The 24234-nt window shown below is 46.1% G+C and overlaps 1 protein-coding gene across 3 annotated transcripts in view; it reads right to left on the bottom strand.

Annotated features, from left to right (window-relative positions):
• LOC112250624 (lysine-specific demethylase 4B-like) overlaps nucleotides 1-24234 on the bottom strand; it is a 91415-nt gene continuing 67181 nt past the window's right edge. For all 3 annotated transcript variants that reach the window (XM_042321952.1, XM_042321951.1, XM_042321953.1), the window contains exons 15-22: nucleotides 20288-20367; nucleotides 20015-20070; nucleotides 19720-19828; nucleotides 11463-11648; nucleotides 10975-11145; nucleotides 9798-9917; nucleotides 7208-7300; nucleotides 1-1746 (exon numbers count right to left, since the gene is read on the bottom strand). In XM_042321952.1, coding sequence (XP_042177886.1) covers nucleotides 1285-1746; nucleotides 7208-7300; nucleotides 9798-9917; nucleotides 10975-11145; nucleotides 11463-11648; nucleotides 19720-19828; nucleotides 20015-20070; nucleotides 20288-20367 — 1277 coding nt within the window. In that variant the 3' untranslated portion in view covers nucleotides 1-1284. The remainder of the gene's footprint in view (nucleotides 1747-7207; nucleotides 7301-9797; nucleotides 9918-10974; nucleotides 11146-11462; nucleotides 11649-19719; nucleotides 19829-20014; nucleotides 20071-20287; nucleotides 20368-24234) is intronic.

Raw genomic sequence — 24234 nt, forward strand, 5'->3', positions numbered from 1 at the left:
ATCATTGCAACTCTTGTTTAATTCCTATGAAATAAAGCCTCTTTAACAGTTAAATGAAATGGCTAGTATGACATTGACAGATGTGATTCACATACACAAGGCTTGCACTATGTACAATGTGACTAAGGGTATGAGAAACATGCTTCCTCAGTTGGTCCAGGATACCTTACAGCACCCAATATAAACAGTCAACACACCATTTGAAAATTCATCATTTCTTCACCGGAGTAGAAATTGAATTTATGGTTCTAAAATCTCAAAAAAAAAGGATCACAATTTGATAATCAAACCATTTTCTCCGTCACCTCGTGAGGTTAGTTAATATATATTCACAAAATAAACATAGAAAGAATACAGACAGACAAAATTGAATAGTAACATTGATTTGACATTTTACGAAGAATGCTACAAAACAAGCCCAGAAGTAGAAGTTCTGGAGTTGGAAAACGTGAGCCGTTTGTATACGGCCATTTTGGGGTTTAGTCGACGCAAGGTCACATTCGCAACTACTGCGACACATCTTCACAAAATTCAATGGTTCTGCAGACAAGTTTACGGTAAAGTGCAACTACCATGGTTGCATTGAACATGTTTTTCTTTGTACAAATATTTTATATCAATATGTGACTAAGACATTTAAATACTTGTGAAACCCCGTAATACACCCCCACCCTTTTCCCCAGGACCTCTCGCAAGAAAAAACTAAAATACATTATTGAAACTGTACACAAATATTCTGTCCATTTGATTTTCCGTTTCCTTGTTAGCGGTTGGTATGGCTTCTTTAAAAAAAAAAATTAAAAAAAAAAAAAAAGACTTGTAGCTGGTTTTATAGAACCACTCAGAAAGCTGATGCACGTAGACTGCTGATGTCACGTGCCCATTTGAAGGGTTTCTCCTTTCTGTAAAAGTGTGAGAAATGGGTAAATAAATGGATGCAGAGAGGTACGGCGTTGATGCTCGCGAGAGTCTATTCATGTCTATACATTGTGTCTTGCACAATGGAAAAGATACAGAGGTGCGGAAGAAGCCTCCCTCTCCCGCTGCAGTTCCAGGAGCTGCCCATCACCACAGTGAGAAAATTCAAATGAAGAGACATGCAACCGAGGAGGGCTTCCTCTGCCGCCCTGTTTTCAACTCCTGTGTAGCGGATGCTACTGTCCATTAGCTAGCCTCCGTTAGCTTCGTCAACCGCTAGCTTCCGTTAGCATAGATTAAGTTATCTTTCATAGCATTAGCTGAGCTCCTGTGAGCCTAGCTAGCACTGCAGAGTGGTATGTCTCATTAAAACAGGGGACCGGGGCCCTTTTCCTGAGGAGGGAAATGTGCATTGAGCAGAGTCTCCATGTAGGATACGTAGCTGGAGCTAGGCGTGTAGACTTCGCCCTGGTGCTGGGAGGGCATGTCTGGGGACAGGGGCAGCAGGGGGGCGGCTGGGAGATGGTCAGCGAGACAGGGGTCAGGGAGAGCGGGCATTGGGTTAAGGGTGGGCTCGGGGATGGGTATTGCCAGAGCCTGTGTGAGGGTAGGGGCACTGATGTCAGTGTTGGGGGGAGCAGGCACATGGCTGGGGGTGGTGGGTGTAATACTGTGAGGTGCTGGGGCTGTAGCTGTGAGGTGGCGTCCGAGGTGCTGCTGCGTTGAGTCCATGAGGGCTTGAGGTGGGGGGTGAGGAGCGGGGAGGCGAGGCCGCTTGGCTGCCTGTGGTTCATCTCCTGACATAACACCTTCCTGGGTTGGTATTGCCTGGAGAGGTAAGATACAGCTTATGATTAAAACAGTGGCATGAAATAGACACAATCCCTTCTTCCATACCTTTGCCCCTACACCATACAAACCACTACAACCTTTTCAACCAAACTGTAAGCATGTATGTTTCCCATCAAGTAACATACACGATATGACCAAAAGTATGTGGACACCTACTCGTCAAACATCTCATTCCAAAACCATGGGCATTAGTTTGGAGTTGGTACCCCCTTCGTCGGGCACTGATGTTGGGCGATTAGGCCTGGCTTGCAGTCGGCGTTCCAATTAGTCCCAAAGGTGTTCGATGGGGTTGAGGTCAGGGCTCTGTGCAGGCCAGTCAGGTTCTTCCACACCGATCTCGACAAACCATTTCTGTATGGACCTCGCTTTGTGCACGGAGGCATTGTCATGTTGAAATAGGAAAGTGCCTTCCCCAAACTGTTGCCACAAAGTTGGAAGTACAATGTTGAAATAGGAAAGGGCCTTCCCCAAACTGTTGCCACAAAGTTGGAACTACAATGTAATTGTATACTGTAGCGTTAAGATTTCATTTCACTGGAACTAAGGGGCCTAACCCGAACCATGAAAACAGCCCCAGACCATTATTCCTCCTCCACCAAACTTTACAGTTGGCACTATACATTCAAATCAAATCAAATTTTATTTGTCACATACACATGGTTAGCAGATGTTAATGCGAGTGTAGCGAAATGCTTGTGCTTCTAGTTCCGACAATGCAGTAATAACGAGCAAGTAATCTAACTAACAATTCCAAAAAAAACTACTGTCTTATACACAGTGTAAGGGGATAAAGAATATGTACATAAGGATATATGAATGAGTGATGGTACAGAGCAGCATAGGCAAGATACAGTAGATGATATCGAGTACAGTATATACATATGAGATAAGTATGTAAACCAAGTGGCATAGTTAAAGTGGCTAGTGATACATGTATTACATAAGGATGCAGTCGATGATATAGAGTACAGTATCAACGTATGCATATGAGATGAACAATGTGGGGTAAGTAACATTATATAAGGTAGCATTGTTTAAAGTGGCTAGTGATATATTTACATCATTTCCCATCAATTCCCATGATTAAAGTGGCTGGAGTAGAGTCAGTGTCATTGACAGTGTGTTGGCAGTAGCCACTCAATGTTAGTGGTGGCTGTTTAACAGTCTGATGGCCTTGAGATAGAAGCTGTTTTTCAGTCTCTCGGTCCCAGCTTTGATGCACCTGTACTGACCTCGCCTTCTGGATGACAGCGGGGTGAACAGGCAGTGGCTCGGGTGGTTGATGTCCTTGATGATCTTTATGGCCTTCCTGTAGCATCGGGTGGTGTAGGTGTCCTGGAGGGCAGGTAGTTTGCCCCGGTGATGCGTTGTGCAGACCTCACTACCCTCTGGAGAGCCTTACGGTTGAGGGCGGTGCAGTTGCCATACCAGGCGGTGATACAGCCCGCCAGGATGCTCTCGATTGTGCATCTGTAGAAGTTTGTGAGTGCTTTTGGTGACAAGCCGAATTCTTTCAGCCTCCTGAGGTTGAAGAGGCGCTGCTGCGCCTTCCTCACGATGCTGTCTGTGTGAGTGGACCAATTCAGTTTGTCTGTGATGTGTATGCCGAGGAACTTAAAACTTGCTACCCTCTCCACTACTGTTCCATCGATGTGGATGGGGGTGTTCCCTCTGCTGTTTCCTGAAGTCCACAATCATCTCCTTAGTTTTGTTGACGTTGAGTGTGAGGTTATTTTCCTGACACCACACTCCGAGGGCCCTCACCTCCTCCCTGTAGGCCGTCTCGTCGTTGTTGGTAATCAAGCCTACCACTGTTGTGTCGTCCGCAAACTTGATGATTGAGTTGGAGCGTGCATGGCCACGCAGTCGTGGGTGAACAGGGAGTACAGGAGAGGGCTCAGAACGCACCCTTGTGGGGCCCCAGTGTTGAGGATCAGCGGGGAGGAGATGTTGTTGCCTACCCTCACCACCTGGGGGCGGCCCGTCAGGAAGTCCAGTACCCAGTTGCACAGGGCGGGGGTCGAGACCCAGGGTCTCGAGCTTGATGACGAGCTTGGAGGGTACTATGGTGTTGAATGCCGAGCTGTAGTCGATGAACAGCATTCTCACATAGGTATTCCTCTTGTCCAGATGGGTTAGGGCAGTGTGCAGTGTGGTTGAGATTGCATCGTCTGTGGACCTATTTGGGCGGTAAGCAAATTGGAGTGGGTCAAGGGTGTCAGGTAGGGTGGAGGTGATATGGTCCTTGACTAGTCTCTCAAAGCACTTCATGATGACAGATGTGAGTGCTACGGGGCGGTAGTCGTTTAGCTCAGTTACCTTAGCTTTCTTGGGAACAGGAACAATGGTGGCCCTCTTGAAGCATGTGGGAACAGCAGACTGGTATAGGGATTGATTGAATATGTCCGTAAACACACCGGCCAGCTGGTCTGCGCATGCTCTGAGGGCGCGGCTGGGGATGCCGTCTGGGCCTGCAGCCTTGCGAGGGTTAACACGTTTAAATGTCTTACTCACTTCGGCTGCAGTGAAGGAGAGACCGCATGTTTCCGTTGCAGGCCGTGTCAGTGGCACTGTATTGTCCTCAAAGCGGGCAAAAAAGTTATTTAGTCTGCCTGGGAGCAAGACATCCTGGTCCGTGACTGGGCTGGGTTTCTTCCTGTAGTCCGTGATTGACTGTAGACCCTGCCACATACCTCTTGTGTCTGAGCCGTTGAATTGAGATTCTACTTTGTCTCTGTACTGGCGCTTAGCTTGTTTGATAGCCTTGCGGAGGGAATAGCTGCACTGTTTGTATTCAGTCATGTTACCAGACACCTTGCCCTGATTAAAAGCAGTGGTTCGTGCCTTCAGTTTCACACGAATGCTGCCATCAATCCACGGTTTCTGGTTAGGGAATGTTTTAATCGTTGCTATGGGAACGACATCTTCAACGCACGTTCTAATGAACTCGCACACCGTATCAGCGTATTCGTCAATGTTGTTGTCTGACGCAATACGAAACATCTCCCAGTCCACGTGATGGAAGCAGTCTTGGAGTGTGGAGTCAGCTTGGTCGGACCAGCGTTGGACAGACCTCAGCGTGGGAGCTTCTTGTTTTAGTTTCTGTCTGTAGGCAGGGATCAACAAAATGGAGTCGTGGTCAGCTTTTCCGAAATGGGGCGGGGCAGGGCCTTATATGCGTCGCGGAAGTTAGAGTAACAATGATCCAGGGTCTTTCCACCCCTGGTTGCGCAATCGATTGGGGCAGGTAGCATTCTCCTGGCATCCGCCAAACACAAATTAGTCTGTCGGACTGCCAGATGGTGAAGCGGGATACATCACTCCAGAGAACGCATGTCCACTGCTCCAGAGTCAAATGGTGGCGAGCTTTACACCACTCCAGCTGACGCTTGACATTGCGCATGGTGATCTTAGGCTTGTGTGCGGCTAGCCGGCCATGGAAACCCATTTCATGAAGCTCCCGACAAACAGTTCTTGTGCAGTTTGGAACTCGGTAGTGAGTGTTGCAACCGAGGACAGACAATTTTATACACTACACGCTTCAGCACCCGGGCAGTCCCATTCTGTGAGCTTGTGTGGCTTTGTGGCTGAGCCGTTGTTGCTCCTAGACGTTTCCACTTCACAATAACATCACTTACAGTTGACCAGGGCAGCTCCAGTAGGGCAGAAAACTGACAAACTTACTTGTTGGAAAGGTGGCATCCTATGATGGTGCCATGTTGAAAGTCACTGAGCTCTTCAGTAAGGCCATTCCACTGCCAATGTTGACCTAAGGAGATTGCATGGCGGTGTGCTCGATTTGTATACATGTGTCAGCAACTGGTGTGGCTGAAACATCCGAATCCACTCATTTGAAGGGGTGTCCACATACTTTTGTATATACACAGTATGTACAACTCCCCGCCTTATCCATTTGGACAGTGAAGCTGACATTTTATATTTTAGCATTGTACCCTAGGACTTTGGATATGAGATCAAAAAATTCATATGAGGCGATTGCACAGAATGTCACCCTTTACTTGAGGGTATTTTCATACATATCTGTTTCAACATTTAGAAATGAAAGCACTTCTTATATTTAGTCCCCCTGTTTAAAAAAGTATCCTAACCTATCTGAACATAGTTTATTTACGGTGCATTTGGAAAGTATTCAGACCCCTTGACTTTTTCCACATTTTGATACGTTACAGCTTTATTATAAAATGGATATATATTTTTCCTCGTCAATCTACACACAATGCCCCCATAACGACGAAGTAAAAACAGGTTTTTAGACATTTTTGCAAATCTATGAAAATGCTAAACATACCTTATTTACTTAAGTATTCAGACCCTTTGCTATAAGACTCGAAATTGAAATCAGGTCCATCCTGTTTCCATTGATCATCCTTGAAATATTTCTACAACTTCATTGGTGTCCACCTGTGGTAAATTCAATTGATTGGACATGATTTGGAAAGGCACACACCTGTCTATAAAAGGTCCCACAGTTGACAGTGCATGGGCCCATCCCTATGGTGAAGCATGGTGGAGGCAGCATCATGCTGTGGGGATGTTTTTCAGCGGCAGGGACTTGGAGACTAGTCAGGATCGAGGGAAAGATAAAAGGAGCACGGAGAGATCCTTGACCTCAGACTAGGGCGAAGGTTCACCTTCCAATAGGACAACGACCTTAAGCACACAGCCAAGACAATGCAGCAGTGGCTTCGGGACAAGTCTCTGAATATCCCTTGAGTTGCCCAGCCAGAGCCCGGAGTTGAACCCAATCGAACATCTCTGGAGAGACCTGAAAATAACTGCAGCGGAGCTCCCCATCCAACCTAACAGAGCATGAGAGGATCTGCAGAGAATAATTGGAGAATCTCCCCAAATACAGGTGTGTCAAGCTTACAGCGTCATACCCAAGAAGACTCAAGGCTGCAATCGCTGCCAAAGGTGCTTCAACAAAGTACTGAGTAAAGGATCTGAATAGTTATGTAAATGAGATATACGTTTTTATTTGTTAATTTCCACTAAATTCTAAACACCTGTTTTTGCTATGTAATTATGGGGTATTGTCTGTAGATTGATGAGGGGAAAAAACTATTTAATACATTTCAGAATAAGGGGTCTGAATACTTTCCAGATGCACTGTACATACGGTGGGAAGTACATTTTATAAAAGGGCTCAGCACAGCCCTGACTGAACTGAGCATCATAACGTAATGTGCAATAATATTGTGCACGCACCAATTTCCCACTCCTGCCATCCTCTCCCCAGCCCAGCCCACTCCTGCCATCCTCTCCCCCAGCCCAGCCCACTCCTGCCATCCTCTCCCCCAGCCCAGCCCACTCTTGCCATCCTCTCCCCCAAACCATCCCTGCTTCCCTCTCCCCAGCCCATCCCCCTGCTTCCCTCTCCCCAGCCCTAGTAGGTGGGTGCCAGGTGATCTCGTACCAGGCGGGCGCAGACCCTTTTGGGCAGGTCCTGCTCCAGCGAGTGGATCTCTGTTTGCTTCAGTAACAACTGTGACTCATCCTGGAACTCCACCTGAATAGTGGAGAAGACGAGAGAGAAAAGGGAGATGGAAATGGAGAAAGAGAGAGGGCAAGAGAGTGAGAGAGAAAATAAAAAAAAGCTTTAATAAAAAGTTGATGAAGTGTCATACTTGGAAAAACTACAAAAACAGACCCTTTGATTTTTGGAGAGTCCCTGGCTCCAAGTTGGATAAGTCAATAGGACAAAATACAGTACCAGAATTGCATGATTGAAGGTAACAAACACAAACACCAGGGTTTCCATTAGCAGGTAATAGCCGGCTTTTGGGCGCCCAAAAAATGGAAAGCCGATAAATAAAAAACTGCCACCGGCCTATTGTCCGGGAGAAGAAAAGAAGTCTGATGGCAAAATACCATTTAGCATGTTCATCGACGGAAATACCAGTCAATGTAAATACATTTCGATTGGTCATGCTTATCAGTCCATAGGTCCATTTGCATAATGTAGTGGAATTAAATTGGCACGTGTGTATTTTCGTTAGTAGTTATGTTTATCACAAGTGCACAGCACATGAGTAGGAAATCTGTCAGGCAGCGTGAGAGCAACAGCTAGAGCTTCTCAAACAGCTCATTCGTTGCTGCTGGACTAAATGTGCTTTTATAAGACCAATCATCAGGTAACAAAAATTCAACAAATGCAAACGGAGGTTGATTAAAAATAGCTACAATTATTTTTTAAATGTCAACTGGTAATTGAAGCATGCTTCCCATTCCCCATTCTATTACATAAGCAATGGTAGGCAGGTTATCAGCTCGTTACCCACCATTTTGGAATGAGCTGGAGAGGGTATGCATTTTGAAAACTCTGGTGTGTGAGTGAGTGAGTGAGTGAGTGAGTGAGTGAGAGAGAGGCCCTTTGGGGTGGTGACGGCTACTAGACAAGGTCGCGCTCGCCACCCTGACACAGGCACCAGCTGGAGAGTTGATTTTAACAGCTTCTTAGCGCTGGCTCACACAGACATCTCACCGCCAGTAAGACGGGGAGGGAATACACTTTTTGAGAAGTTTTTCTTTCTTTTTTTCTTCTGAAAGTGTTGGTTGTTTGTTATGTTGGAAATAACATCTGAAAAAACAGGATTTTGGTCTGCTGTCCAAACAGAAAAATAGACCAGTGAGAATGCAGGCAGATGTAAACACACATATATACAAGCACAGTGAGACTCCTAGATTAGAGCGCACACACACACATGCGCAGACAGAGGCATGTCCGTGAACTCATATCGACTGCATTCGGAAAGTATTCAGACCCCTGGACTTTTCCCACATTCTGTTTTGTTACAGCCTTATTCTAAAATAGATTAAATATCTTTTTGAGTTCAAGTCCGGGCTCTGGCTGGGCGAGTCAAGGACATTCAGAGGCTTGTCCCGAAGCCACGCCTGTGTGCTTAGTGTTGTTGTCTTGTCGGAAGGTGAACCTTCACCCCCGTCTGAGGTCCTGAGCAGGTTTTCATCAAGGATCTCTCTGTACTTTGCTACATTTATCTATGCCTCGATCCTGACTAGTCTCCCAGTCGCTGAAAAACATCCCCACAGCATGATGCTGCCACCACCATGTTTCACCGTAGTGTTGGTGCCAGGTTGTGACGCTTGGCTTTCAGGCCAAAGAGTTCAATCTTGGTTTCATCAGACCAGAGAATCTTGTTTCTTGTGGTCTGAGAATCTTTAGGTGCCTTTTGGCAAACTCCGAGTGGGCTGTTATGTGCCTTTTACTGACAAGTGTGTGCCTTTCCAAATCAAGCCCAATCAATTGAATTTAACACAGGTGGACTCCAATCAAGTTGTAGAAACATCAAGGATGTTCAATGGAAACAGGATGCACCTGAGCTCATTTTCAAGTCTCATAGCAAAGGGTCTGAATACTTATGTAAATAAGGTATTTAAAAAAAATGTTATTATACATTTGCAAAAATGCCAGAAAAACCTGTCTCCAAGTGTCATTATGGGGTATTGTGTGTAGATTGCTGAGTAAAAAATGGTATTTGAACCATTTTAGAATAAGGCTGTAACGTAACAAAATGTGGGAAGAGTCAAGGGGTCTGAATACTTTCCGAAGACACTGTACAATACAGACAGACTCACACACTGATGAAAGGGATTGGTCTGTGTGATCCTAAACCAGAAAAAGTGTGTGTGGCATGTCTTGTCATATCACACATCGCCCATGCCGAGTATGTGTGAGCTCTGAGCGCTGAAAGTGTGTGTGAGTGCACAGAAGTACTCACAAGGCTAAGACCAGGCCGACTTGCTTCGAGATTAATATAACAGGCTCTTTCTCTCGCCGTGTGTGTGTGTGTGTGTGTGTGTGTGTGTGTGTGTGTGTGTGTGTGTGTCCGGTACAAATTCCAGGAACACCCTCCTCTCCTCTAAGCGGTATACCTCGTAAGCACTCTGCACATCGCACCAATAAATTCCCCACGTGCCGGCCGCAAATGCGTGGGCTGATGAGAGGGAGGGAATAAAGGAGAGTATGGGAGGCCACCGCTACTCACCTGGTAGTGCTTGTGGACGTGGTCCCTGACGTAGGAGGCATTGAGCGCCTTGCCCTCCACGGTATGGACCAACATCAGCTCGCCCATCTCTGGCGGGCCGTTACGAAGACAGTCATGACTCTGGATGAGTGGAGGGAACAAGACAAGAACAGGTTAGGATTTGATGCATCCAACATATCCATTCGATATGCCGCTCTATGAAACACGGCTTTGAGAGCTCATTTTCTCTCCTGTTGTTATGTTCGTCGACTAGGTCAACACTTCACCATATAATGGTCCCCTCACTGTTTTAAACCTTAAGGATTAACATTGACGGGGCTGTAGTGGAGCGGGTCGAGAGTTTCAAGCTCCTTGGTGTCCACACCACCAACAAACTATCATGGTCTAAACACACCAAGCCAGTCGTGAAGAGGGCACAACGCAACCTTTTCCCCCTCAGGAGACTGAAAAGATTTGGCATGGGTCCCCACATCCTCAAAAAGTTCTACAGCTGCACCATCGAGAGCATTCTGACCGGTTGCATCACCGCCTGGTATGGCAACTGCTCGGCATCTGACCGTAAGGCGCTACAGATGGTAGTGCGAACGGCCCAGTACATCACTGGGGCCAAGCTTCCTGCCATCCAGGACCTATTTAATAGGTGGTGTCAGAGGAAAGCCCATACAAGTGTTAGAGACTCCAGTCACCCAAGTCATAGACTGTTTTCTCTGCTACAGCACGTCAAGCGGTACCAGAGCATCAAGTCTAGGACCAAAAGGCTCCTTAATAACTTCTACCCCCAAGCCATAAGACTGGTGAACAACTAATCAAATGGCCACCAGATTATTTACATTGACCCCCCCCATTTGTTTTGTACACTGCTGCTACTCACTGTTTATACATAGTCCCCTCACCCCTACCTACATGTACAAATTACCTCAACTAACCTGTACCCCGGCACACTGACTCGGTACCGGTGCCCCCTGTATATAGCCTCGTTATTGTTATTCTTATTGTGTTACTTTTTATTATTAATTGTACTTTAGTCTACTTGGTAAATATTTTCTTAACTCTTCTTGAACTGCACTATTGGTTAAGGGCTTGTAAGTAAGCATTTCACGGTAAGGTTGTATTCGGCGCATGTGACAAATAAACTTTGCTTTGATTAAGACACCGAGCGGTGTAGAGTGGAACTCACCACAATGTTCTCTGGGAATAAGTTGTCGCAGTAGGAGCCGTCATCATAGTTGACCTCGTAGAAGGTGTGCGACGCCATGCCGATGATGGTGCAGGGGTAGAACCAGCCGTCGCTGTTCCGACCAATCACTTTCTGGCCCAGAGAAAACTCCCCCCGTGGCCCCGCCCTCGCCTTGACAGACAGAGAGAGGGAGGGTGTTTGAGTATTTGACATGGAGGGAAATATCATGTACTTGATTAAAATCTATCTATTGCCATTTTATTTATATGTTGTTAGAGCAGTGGATCACAGACAGTGCACAGCCTTCATATTCTATGCTAATTTCAGTTGGCAGGAAACCCATAAGCGGGACATATGAGATTTAATCTGAAAAACGTATAGTGTAGCAGTGAAGCTAACACTCAGCCTGACACATTCATAACATAAAGCTAAGTAGAAGCTGTTCGTTTTGCAAATGTCTATTTCACACAGCGTAACACAGCTCGCACCTTGTGATTGGTCTTCTTGTGCTTGTGGCACGTGACGGACACCACGTAGGGCCAATCGGCAGGCTTCATGAGCACGCCGGCGATGTGAGCGCAGGTGACATGAAAGGAGGTGGAGCAGCTGTCGTGGGAACACTGGATACACGCGCCGCACATCTGCTTGGTGTTTTTATGGCAGTACACACACTTCTGCAACACCAGATAAGGGAATAGGCGTGTTAAGAGTCAAAACATCGTACTGACAGTGTCTAAAGTCTGTCTAAAAAAATAAACACTTTTCTACACTATTGTCAGAGCATTTAGTATTTCAGGAGTATGTTTCAATATCGACAAGAGCAAGAGACTTGGCTGAAAATAAATGCTTAACTTTGATAGAGTTTACTTTGATACGGAAGCAACGCAGTGTACCTGTTGTGTCCGAAGTTGATTAAAAAACAAAAACATCCAAATATTGTTCGAGCAAAAACGATATTTCAGGGGTACAGTTTTGGTCAAAACATGGTGTAAAAGCAAGTGAACAATGAATAAATGCTCATCGTAAGTCCGGCGAAACAGTATTTCACTCTAAAGTTTACAAGTGAAACTTTTGTTTTAACTTTTGATATTTGTAAATGTCATGAAAAGGTGAGAAACACTCATTCAAATGCAGTTACAAAGGTGGTGCGCTCTGTTGCGCACAGCAGGAGTTTAAACGAGGCAACATTTTAAGTTGGCTCTTCAAACTAAATATTATCCTTCATCTGTTATTTTCCTGTCCATCCTTTCTTCTCTCTGCCTCCTTGATCCTCTCGTACGTGGCATTCCCCCACCTCGCATCGGTCGCTCATCTCTTTCCGTCTTTCTCCCATCTCTCCTTCACCCTCAAGACCCGTTTTCTAACTCGCCTCCCTCTCTCACCATCCGCCTTTTTCCTTCCTCCCACTCTTTCAACCTATTCCGATCCCATCTCCACACTCTCCTTCTCTCCATTCCTTTCTTCTCTCCCATCTCTCCCCCCTCACTTTCTTAACCCCTCTCCCTGCCTGCCCCCCCCTCCATCCCTCTTCTGTCTCCTTCTCTCTCGCTGACAGATTGCATATAGCCCGCCGTGACCCGCAGGAGATCGATGGAAAATAAAAAATATTTATTAAAATGTCAATACTTCATTTTAGACCCCGTGGGCCAGCGGTGGAAATGCACAACAGCTCTCGATAGGGCCTCGGCTAGGAGATATTTCACCGGCCTCGCAGTCGCCTGATTTAATATTCCACTGGGCAGAATCATGAGACAGGCTTCACAAACGGAACGAACCACAGGAGGAGATTTATGGACGTCAACAAACATTTATTTATTTGTTTGTTTGTTTAGCTTGCCCCTTTTTTTGCTTTGGTCTTTGCCGGCTGAGGTAGAACCAATGCATCAAATTTCCTCATAGAAATACAGTTGAAGTCGGAAGTTAACAGCCAAATACATTTAAACTCAGTTTTTCACAATTCCTGACATTTAACCCTAGTAAAAATTCCCTGTCTTAGATCAGTTTGGATCACCACTTTATTTTATTAAGAATGTGAATTGTCAGAATAATAGTAGAGAGAATGACTTATTTCAGCTTTTATTTCTTTCATCACATTCCCAGTGGGTCAGAAGTTTACATACATTCAATTAGTATTTGGTAGCATTGCCTTTAAAATTGTTTAACTTGGGTCAGATGTTTCAGGTAGCCATCCACAAGCTTCTCACAATAAGTTTGGTGAATTTTGGCCCATTCCTCCTGACAGAGCTGGTGTAACAGAGTCAGCTTTGTAGGCCTCCTTGCTCGCACACGCTTTTTCAGTTTTGCCCACAAATGTTCTATAGGATTGAGGTCAGGGCTTTGTGATGGCCACTCCAATACTTTGTTGTACTTAAGCCATTTTGCCACAACTTTGGAAGTATGCTTGGGGTCATTGTCCATTTGGAAGACCCATTTGCGACCAAGTTTCAACTTCCTGACTGATGTCTTGAGATTTTGCTTCAATATATCCACATAATTGTCCTTCTCATGATGCCATCTATTTTGTGAAGTGCACCAGTCCCTCCTGCAGCAAAGCACCCCTACAACATGATGCTGCCACTCCCGTGCTTCACGGGTGAGATGGTGTTCTTCGGCTTGCAAGCATCCCCCTTTTTTCTCCAAACATAACGATGGTCATTATGGCCAAACAGTTCTATTTCTGTTTCATCAGACCAGAGGACATTTCTCCAAAAAGTATGATCTTTGTCCCCATGTGAGTTGCAAACTGTAGTCTGGCTGAGCGGCCTTTCAGGTTATGTTGATATAGGACTTGTTTTACTGTGGATATAGATACTTTTGTACCTGTTTCCTCCAGCATCTTCACAAGGTCCTTTGCTGCTGTTCTGGGATTGATTGCCACTTTGCGCACCAAAGTACGTTCATCTCTAGGAGACAGAACACGTCTCCTTCCTGAGCGGTATGACGGCTGCGTGGTCCCATGGTGTTTATACTTGCGTACTATTGTTTGTACAGATGAACGTGGTATCTTCAGGCGTTTGGAAATTGCTCCCAAGAATGAACCAGACTTGTCTACAATTTTTTTTCTGAGGTCTTGGCTGATTCCTTTTGTTTTTCCCATGATGTCAAACAAAGAGGCACTGAGTTTGAAGGTAGGCCTTGAAATACATCCACAGGTACACCTCCAATTGATTCAAATGTTGTCAATTAGCCTATCAGAAGCATCTAAAGCCATAACATAATTTTCTGGAATTTTCCAAGCTGTTTAAAGGTACAGTCAAAGGCACAGTCATAGTGTTGACATAGTGTTGACTTGATTGCCTTGCCCTCCGCAATTCAACGGCACAGACACAAGAGGTATGTGGCAGGGTCTACAGTCAATCACGGATTACAAAAAGAAAACCAGCCCCGTCACGGACCAGGATGTCTTGCTCCCAGGCAGACTAAATAACTTTTTTGCCCGCTTTGAGGACAATACAGTGCCACTGACACGGCCTGCAACCAAAACATGCGGTCTCTCCTTCACTGTAGCCGAGGTGAGTAAAACATTTAAACGTGTTAACCCTCGCAAGGCTGCAGGCCCAGACGGCATCCCCAGCCGCGCCCTCAGAGCATGCGCAGACCAGCTGGCCGGTGTGTTTACGGACATATTCAATCAATCCCTATCCCAGTCTGCTGTTCCCACATGCTTCAAGAGGGCCACCATTGTTCCTGTTCCCAAGAAAGCTAAGGTAACTGAGCTAAACGACTACCGCCCCGTAGCACTCACTTCCGTCATCATGAAGTGCTTTGAGAGACTAGTCAAGGACCATATCACCTCCACCCTACCTGACACCCTAGACCCACTCCAATTTGCTTACCGCCCAAATAGGTCAACAGACGATGCAATCTCAACCACACTGCCCTAACCCATCTGGACAAGAGGAATACCTATGTGAGAATGCTGTTCATCGACTACAGCTCGGCATTTAACACCATAGTACCCTCCAAGCTCGTCATCAAGCTCGAGACCCTGGGTCTCGACCCCGCCCTGTGCAACTGGGTACTGGACTTCCTGACGGGCCGCCCCCAGGTGGTGAGGGTAGGCAACAACATCTCCACCCCGCTGATCCTCAACACTGGGGCCCCACAAGGGTGCGTTCTGAGCCCTCTCCTGTACTCCCTGTTCACCCACGACTGCGTGGCCACGCACGCCTCCAACTCAATCATCAAGTTTGCGGACGACACAACAGTGGTAGGCTTGATTACCAACAACGACGAGACGGCCTACAGGGAGGAGGTGAGGGCCCTCGGAGTGTGGTGACAGGAAAATAACCTCACACTCAACGTCAACAAAACTAAGGAGATGATTGTGGACTTCAGGAAACAGCAGAGGGAACACCCCCCTATCCACATCGATGGAACAGTAGTGGAGAGGGTAGCAAGTTTTAAGTTCCTCGGCATACACATCAGACAAACTGAATTGGTCCACCCACACAGACAGCATTGTGAAGAAGGCGCAGCAGCGCCTCTTCAACCTCAGGAGGCTGAAGAAATTCGGCTTGTCATCAAATGCACTCAAACTTCTACAGATGCACAATCGAGAGCATCCCGGCAACTGCTCCGCCAACAACCGTAAGGCTCTCCAGAGGGTAGTGAGGTCTGCACAACGCATCACCGGGGGCAAACTACCTGCCCTCCAGGACACCTACACCACCCGATGTTACAGGAAGGCCATAAAGATCATCAAGGACAACAACCACCCGAGCCACTGCCTGTTCACCCCGCTATCATCCAGAAGGCGAGGTCAGTACAGGTGCATCAAAGCTGGGACCGAGAGACTGAAAAACAGCTTCTATCTCAAGGCCATCAGACTGTTAAACAGCCACCACTAACATTGAGTGGCTGCTGCCAACACACTGACTCAATTCCAGCCACTTTAATAATGGTAATTGATGGGAAATGATGTAAAATATATCACTAGCCACTTTAAACAATGCTACCTAATAAAATGTTTACATACCCTACATTATTCATCTCATATGTATACGTATATACTGTACTCTATATCATCTACTGCATCTTTATGTAATACATGTATCACTAGCCACTTTAACTATGCAACTTTGTTTACATACTCATCTCATATGTATATACTGTACTCGATACCATCTACTGTATCTTGCCTATGCCACTCTGTACCATCACTCATTCATATATCTTTATGTACATATTCTTTATCCCCTTACACTTGTGTGTATAAGACACTAGTTTTGGAATTGTTAGTTAGATTACTTGTTGGTTATTACTGCATTGTCGGAACTAGAAGCACAAGCATTTCGCTACACTCGCATTAACATCTGCTAACCATGTGTATGTGACAAATAAAATTTGATTTGATATAAACTTCTGACCCACTGGAATTGTGATACAGTGAATTATAAGTGAAATCATCTGTAAACAATTGTTGGAAAATGTACTTGTGTCATGCACAGTCGATGTCCTAACCGACTTACCAAAACTATAGTTTGTTAACAAGACATTTGTGGAGTGTTTGAAAAACGAGTTTCAATGACTCCAACCTAAGTGTATGTAAACTTCCGATGTCAACTGTACGTTTTAATTGTACGTGGTCCCTTGTAAAATAAACAAATATTGTGGAATCTTTCTTTGTAGCTACGGAGCCTAAAAGTGCTCACTAGTCTCTGCACTAATGAATGAATCGACGCATACAACTTGTCTCACTCAACTCCAAATTGAAAACCAAAGGATTACCGTGGAGTTATTTAAGGGTTTGCGCTAGGTTACCGCTGGTTGCCATGGTGGCCTAGGCAGAGAGCTCTGTAAATATTGTACACATTTTGTTATTTTCAAGTGTTTTTATGTCACTTTTTTGGGAAAGATTGGTAGGTTTTGTTTCATCTGCCGGGCATCACAACCGCATGCAGTGTCCGGGGATGTCCGAGAGGGTAAGGGGACTGTTCCTAACCACTGTCCATGTGTGGTGGCTCTTGAGCACTTTTTCAGCAGCCGTGGCGTCAAGTGGGTGCCACATGTTCGGCAATAGAGCACTAATACCTGTGGAGGAGCCGCTCCTGTGGAGGAACTGAACGTCGGGGAAGCAGGTTATGGTACACTGACGAAGAGCTCCGGGCCAGTTTTGTCTGACCGTCTTTGATTCTCCCTGGCTGTACCATTGATGCCCCGTCCACTCATGCTATACTGCATTTCCAACCCACTGCATCAACTCCCTTTCCATCATCCGGAACAGACTACTAGAGAGACTTTTCAAACTCCATCTCCATCAATGAAGACCACAATGGAAAGTCTGACTTTTTTTTAATGATATCCCTGTCGTGTGTGTGTGTGTGTGTGTGTGTTTCTTTAACTAGCAGATCAAATCAATCAAACAGCTCGAGGGGGGGATTCTAAGGATTGGCACCTGATTTGAACTCATCCCATCTGTCCCAAAACCAGGGCTCAATGAAGACTAGGAGAAGGTCAATTTCTATTGTAGATTCTCAAATTTAAATACAAAATTAAGTTGGTTCTGGAAGTATTCTAAGGGTGATTATTAGGTTGCATAAACATGATTTTACCCCCACAATTCTGGCCTTTGAATTGGTATCAATGAAGAGGATCTGTTGCTGCTGTCTTTTAACTCTCCAAATTGAGTCTAATATAACCGTTACCAATAATCACTAGATTTGAGAAAATAAATGCTTAACACGTGAGATGCATATTTTTTGCACTATGCAAAATAAACTTTCTCCATTTGAATTTTTTAACATTTTCTATACAATTCTTATTAGTGCTTCTGACTTTACCAAGTTAAATTTGACTGTACTATTTTATTTGTTCCAAGTTAGCTCACACATTTGAGGGTTTTGGTAGCCCTCGTGATCCTGTATACGGGGTTAAAAATGGCAGTTTGTCATTGATAAGCACCTAAATTGGAACGCAGTGGGTGTACAGTAACATGCTGTACACAACTTCAGGGGTCACATTCTCCGCTTCACAGCGCTGTATGGGTTTTCACTGACAGCCATTATAAACCTGAGCACTGCGGGGACAAGAAGATGGTCAGATCCATCCCACTAATTGGGCTACTTTTGCACATTTGTTGTTTGAGTGATGGACATGCGGTGAATCTGTGTTCCCGAAAGTTGAGACTCCATTCTCCGCGCACCACAATAACAATCCGTTTGTCTGAAGTGCAGTATCCAGGTCACCTGTGACTTCCTTGATTTGACCAAGGGTGTAAATCTGCCTCGTCTTACTTCATTAAGGCTGTCATTCTCCTAGGATTACCTGGCTCACTTCATTTGGACTACTTTCAAACAATTATCTTGCCTTTGTCCATTTGATCAAATGCTCTACAACCTTCTCCCCCTTATTCTTTTCCCTTTCTGCTTTTTGGATTCTAATTCTGTACCGCAGAGTAGTTTGCCAGTGAAATCGCCACTATTCATTCATCCTGTAAACTCTTATCTCGTTGCTCCTAGAATAAGTCTTTCGTCTATAAAAGTATCCACTGGCCTCTGAGGAATGGATTTGGCTCGTCATTTGAGAACTTAATGACCTTCCAAATGAGATGACAATTACAGTTTCTTGTGGACTAATAACATGTGGTGCCCCAAATTAATTAGATCACACCATTCCTCTACAATAGAGATAAGCCCAGTCGTCCAAATCATTAGGAGGGCGCGGCAGCTTTTTAACAGCCCTTTTCAAAAGGTGGAGGAAACAGTGCTCGGATGTAAATTATTCAAAAGACGATCTTCACTTCTTTTGATAGATTATTCGGGGGGGGGGACATTATATTTGTAGATTTGTGACAATGCCACTGCAGAGGCTGTGCGACTGAAGTTGCTTCGGATGAAGGGAGGGATCAAGCGAGGGACGGAGAGAGGGAGATAAAGGGAGGGAAGGGAGCCGTGTGTTCAAAGGCGCGGCAGCAATGGGAAATTGCCTCCTGCCCGCGGGATCAACGCAGTTCATTTAGCGCACAGATAAATGACACCTGATTATTCAGCCATTCATTTCCGTGCATCTATTATTTAACTCTGCCACCGTCCTCCTCGGCTCACTAATACACCATCCATCCATCCATCCGGGAGGAGGAGAGAGGGAGTGACGGATGGTAGGAAACAGAGTGGCAAGAGCAAAAGAGAGAACGGGAGACAGTGGAGTGTGAAGGGAGTTGGTGAGAGAGAAAAAGGAACAGAGAGAGAGAGAGAAAGAAAGCATGAAAAAGACCAAGGACTGACAGAGATGATGGAGTGATGGGGAGAGAAGAGGAGTGATGGGGAGAGAAAACGACATGAGAGCGGGAGACGCGAGGTAGTTTGTGAGAGAATAGTTGAGAGACCAGGGCCCGTATCCACAAAGCATCTCAGAGTAGGAGTGCTGACCTAGGATCCGTCCATATAATTTACGGCAAAACTGATCCGAGATCAGCACTCCTACCCTAAGATGCTTTGCGGATACAGGCCCTGGTAGCGACAGAGCAGTCGCAGTAGTTGAGGAGCAGGATGGGAGGAGCGTAATTCTAGAATACTCAAGTCTAATTTTGAGAAGGCTCCCCCCAATGCAAAGGAGATCACCAAGTTTAAGCATCTGACGAAAATGCCGTGCATTTTACACAATCGGCCATCTAGGACCAGAGTCATGTACTTTAGGGCACACTGTCAGGGCCACTCATTGGACAAGTTCAGTTAGTCCCCTTCCCTGTTTCAGGCCATTTGGTGCCAATTGAGCATGTTTCTTGGGCTCCCTCCCTCCACTCACCAGACTCTTCCTGTTCTCTGGGATGGCGCTGATGTCCACCGGCTCCCTCTCGACGGCGTTGACGAAGCGGGCCTCGGCCACAGCGATGGCACAGATCACATGGACCCACCTGGAGGGAGGAGAAGAGAGGAGACATGACGTGTGTGTGTGTGTGTGTGTGTGTGGGGGGACACATATGACGCGAGCACCCAGCTGTTCACAACACACAGCGTACAACTTATCAAAAGCCATGCCATGTTACAGTAACATAGGGGACGGCCAGTGCCGTGCAGAAGTTAGGGAAGGGGACACTGACCGGTTGTCCGTGGTCATCTTCAAAGCGCCTCCCCGTAAGTTACACAGACAGCAGTCCTGTGAGAACACATGAAGGGTTAGGATGTGGGCAGACAGTGGGCACAGAGGGGAAGTGAGGGGGGTTGTTCAGTCGTATCAACATCCCTGCATATAAAATACGTTTCCAAATGGGATAAACATGGTCAACTAAGAAGCCCGGTGGTCTGAGTCCACATGGAGTTGTTTCACAGTGAAGGCATAATGCGGTTTTGTGTTGATTTGATTGAGGACTCACCGCTGTCCAGGCGAGTGCTGTACATCTCAAACACTTCCAGGCCCCATTGTGTACCGTGTCCGGCCTAACACCATAACAACCTGGGGGGGGGGGAGAGTAAGAAGGAAAGAGAGAGAAAGACAGAGAGAGAGAGAGAGAGAAAAGAAACAAGTCAACATTAACTGAATCTTCTGGCCTGCCATTCACATTTATTGGTACTGAACCTACTGAGCCATGAAAAGGATTCTGTTAATCAAAGCACAACTTTCTCCTCCTACTTTCTTCTACAAATCCCCACGTAGTTCTGCAGTAGTCACTTATTGGGCGGCAAAATATTTTTCTGTTATTGTTGTTGTCGTTTGTGCATTTGAACTCGCGTGCATGTAGATCAGCTACAAGCAATGACCCAGAAAGAGAAGAGAAGAAGATGAGAGTGTGTGTGGGGGGGTGTTTGTTTTTGACAGGATGCCTCCCCGCTTCATTTCTTCTTCTCAACAACACCGTTGCTGCTGCCTGTCCAGTGTCTCGCTAGCTCAGTGCTCCTCTCTCCTGGATGGGATAATGAACTTCCCTGTCTGGGGTGGGAGCTCCGCTTTAGTGCTAATAAGAACCCAGGAGGCCCACTTGGTGTGGTTGTGTGTGTGTGTATATGCGTGTGTGTTTGTGGGAGGGGGGCAGTGTGTGTGTGTCCTTCACTAAGGAACCAATTGTGTTTAAATGTGGCCTAAATGCATGCCTTTAAGTGGGATCTCATCCACAATAAAACATAGAACTATCAATTCACTGAAACTTAGAAAACAACAGAGTTGAGAACAATCATCTAGGCCGAAGCTGAACTGAAGTGTAGTCAAAACCCAGCTAAGCAAGCAGAAACACACACAGCACACACACACACACACACACACACACACACACACACACACACACACACACACACACACACAGCGCTGATAACAAGCTCTCTGCCATTTCGTGGCGCTGCACTTTGACAGATGTTGCACTTTGACAGATGCCGTATGCCCCTTAAAATTGAACTCTCAGCATCTCCGTGAAAAAAATAACAAGTGGTGGGGAAAGTGGGTTTGTTGGTAAATAAAGAGAGACAGAACTTTCTGGAGTGTTGTCTTCAGAAAGAGAGGCTGTGTATTTCAAGACATGGCATATGGGGGCGTAGTGAGATACACAATGGGCTGGATGAGTCTCTTCTCGTCACTCATCTTGAAAAAACATACACTGAAAACTTGGAAATCAATCAATCCACCATCATTAGCACAATGGAAAAGGTTGATGATTTATTATTGAAATAGCATGGGTGAGTCGAGAAAAACAAATCGATACAATTTAAGGCCAAGTGTTAAACAATAATGCAGGCACTAAGGATGGGGGTGTGAGCAGGCAGGTCTGGGCAGATGAGATGTCGCCATTGTTTGTGTGCATCTGTAAGTTGCTGTTTGTATATGGAAAGGAATTATATATAATTTTTTTTATATATAAAAAAGAAGAGGTGGCGTCCTTAATGACACCCTAGTCCCTACATAGTGCACTACGGTGTAGGGAATAGGGTGCCATTTGGGACACAGACCTCATCCGGACCCGCAGAAGACAACTAGGAAAGCTGCCGTTACTGGCAATATTACTCGCCAACGTGCAATCATTGGACAATAAACTAGGCGAGGTAAGATCCCGAAAATCCGAACAACGGGACATCAAAAGCTGTAATGTCCTATGCTTCACAGAATCGTGGATGAATGACGACATGGATATTCAGCTAGCGGAATACACTCTGCACCGGCGGGAAAGAACAGCACACTCTGGTAAAACGAGGGGGGGGGGCAGACTGTGCATATTTGTAAACAACAGCTGGTGCACGAAATCTAAGGAGTCTCTAGATTTTGCTCGCCTGAAGTAGAGTATATTGTGATAAATTGCAGGCTACACTACTTGCCTAGAGAGTTCTCAGCTATACTTTTTGTGGCTGCTTATTTACCACGACAGACAGATGCTGGCACTAAGACCGCACTCAGTCAGCTGTATAAGGAAATAAGCAAACAGGAAACCACTCACCCAGAGGCGGCGCTCCTAGTGGCCAGAGACTTTAATGCAGGGAAATCAGTTCTACCAAATCTCTATCAACATGTTAAATGTGCAACCAGAGGGAAAAAAAGATCACCTAGATCACCTGTACTGCACACACAGAGACGCGTAAAAAGCTCTCCCTCGCCCTCCATGTGGTAAATCCGACCACAACTCTATCCTCCTGATTCCTGCTTACAAGCCGGAAGCTTACAAGAAATCCCACTATGCCCTGCGACGAACCATCAAACAGGAAAAGCGTCAATAGAGGGCTAAGATTGGTTCTAAACCCTGTGGCAGGGCTTGCAAACTATTACAGACTACAAAGGGAAGCACAGCCGCGAGCTGCCCAGTGACACGAGCCTACCAGACGAGCTAAATCACTTCTATGCTGGCTTCGAGGCAAGCAACACTGAGGCAAGCAACACTGAGGCATGCATGAGAGCATCATCTGTTCCGGACGACTGTGTGATCACGCTCTCCGAAGTCGACGTGAGTAAGACCTTTAAATAGGTCAACATACACAAGGCTGCGGGGCCAGACGGATTACCAGGACGTGTGCTCCGGGCATGTGCTGACCAACTGGCAGGTGTCTTCACTGACATTTTCAACATGTCCCTGATTGAGTCTGTAATATCAATATATTCAAGCAGACCTCCATAGTCCCTGTGTCCAAGAACACAAAGTCAACCTGCCTAAATGACTACACGTAGCACTCAAGTCCGTAGCCTTGAAGTGCTTTGAAAGGCTGGTAATGGCTCACAACACCATTATCCTAGAAACCCTAGACCCACTCGAATTTGCATACTGCCCAAACAGATCCACAGATGATGCAATCTATTGCACTCCACACTGCCCTTTCCCCCCTGGACAAAAGGAACACCTATGTGAGAATGCTGTTCATTGACTACAGCTCAGCGTTCAACACCATAGTACCCTCAAAGCTCATCACCAAGCTAAGGATCCTGGGACTAAACACCTGCCTCTGCAACTGGATCCTGGACTTCCTGACAGGCCACCCCCAGGTGGTGAGGGTAGGTAGCAACACATCTGCCACGCTGATCCTCAACACTGGAGCTCCCCAGGGGTGCATGCTCAGTCCCCTCCTGTACTCTCTGTTCACCCATGACTGCATGGCCAGGCACGACACCAACACCATCAATAAGTTTGCTGACGACACAACAGTGCCTGATCACCGAGAACGACGAGACTATAGCCTATAGGGAGGAGGCCAGAGACCTGGCCGGGTGGTGCCAGAATAACAACCTATCATTCAACGTAACCAACACTAAGGAAATGATTGTGGACTACAGGAAAAGGAGCACTGAGCACATCCCTATTCTCATCGACGGGGCTGTAGTGGAGCAGGTTGAGAGCTTCAAATTCCTTGGTGTCCACATCAACAACAAACTAGATTGGTCCAAACACACCAAGACAGTCGTGAAGAGGGCACGACAAAGTCTATTCCTCCTCAGGAAACTAAAAAGATTTGGCATGGGTCCTGAGATCCTCAAAAGGTTCTACAGCTGCAACATCGAGAGCATCACTGCCTGGTACGGCAGTTGCTCGGCCTCCGACCGCAAGGCACTTCAGAGGGTAGTGCGTACGGCCCAGTGCATCACTGGGGCAAAGCTGCCTGCCATCCAGGACCTCTACACCAGGCAGTGTCAGAGGAAGGCCTTAAAAATTGTCAAAGACCCCAGCCACCCCAGCTATAGACTGTTCTCTCTACTACCGCATGGCAAGCGGTACCGGAGTGCCAAGTCTAGGACAAAAAGGATTCTCAACCATTTTTACCCCCAAGCCATAAGACTCCTGAACAGGTAACCAAATGGTTACCCGGACTATTTGCATTGTGTGCCACCCCCCAACCCCTCTTTTACACTGCTGCTACT

Source organism: Oncorhynchus tshawytscha, linkage group LG05 (assembly GCF_018296145.1).
Source record: "Oncorhynchus tshawytscha isolate Ot180627B linkage group LG05, Otsh_v2.0, whole genome shotgun sequence".
In the NCBI taxonomy this organism is placed as follows: domain Eukaryota; kingdom Metazoa; phylum Chordata; class Actinopteri; order Salmoniformes; family Salmonidae; genus Oncorhynchus; species Oncorhynchus tshawytscha.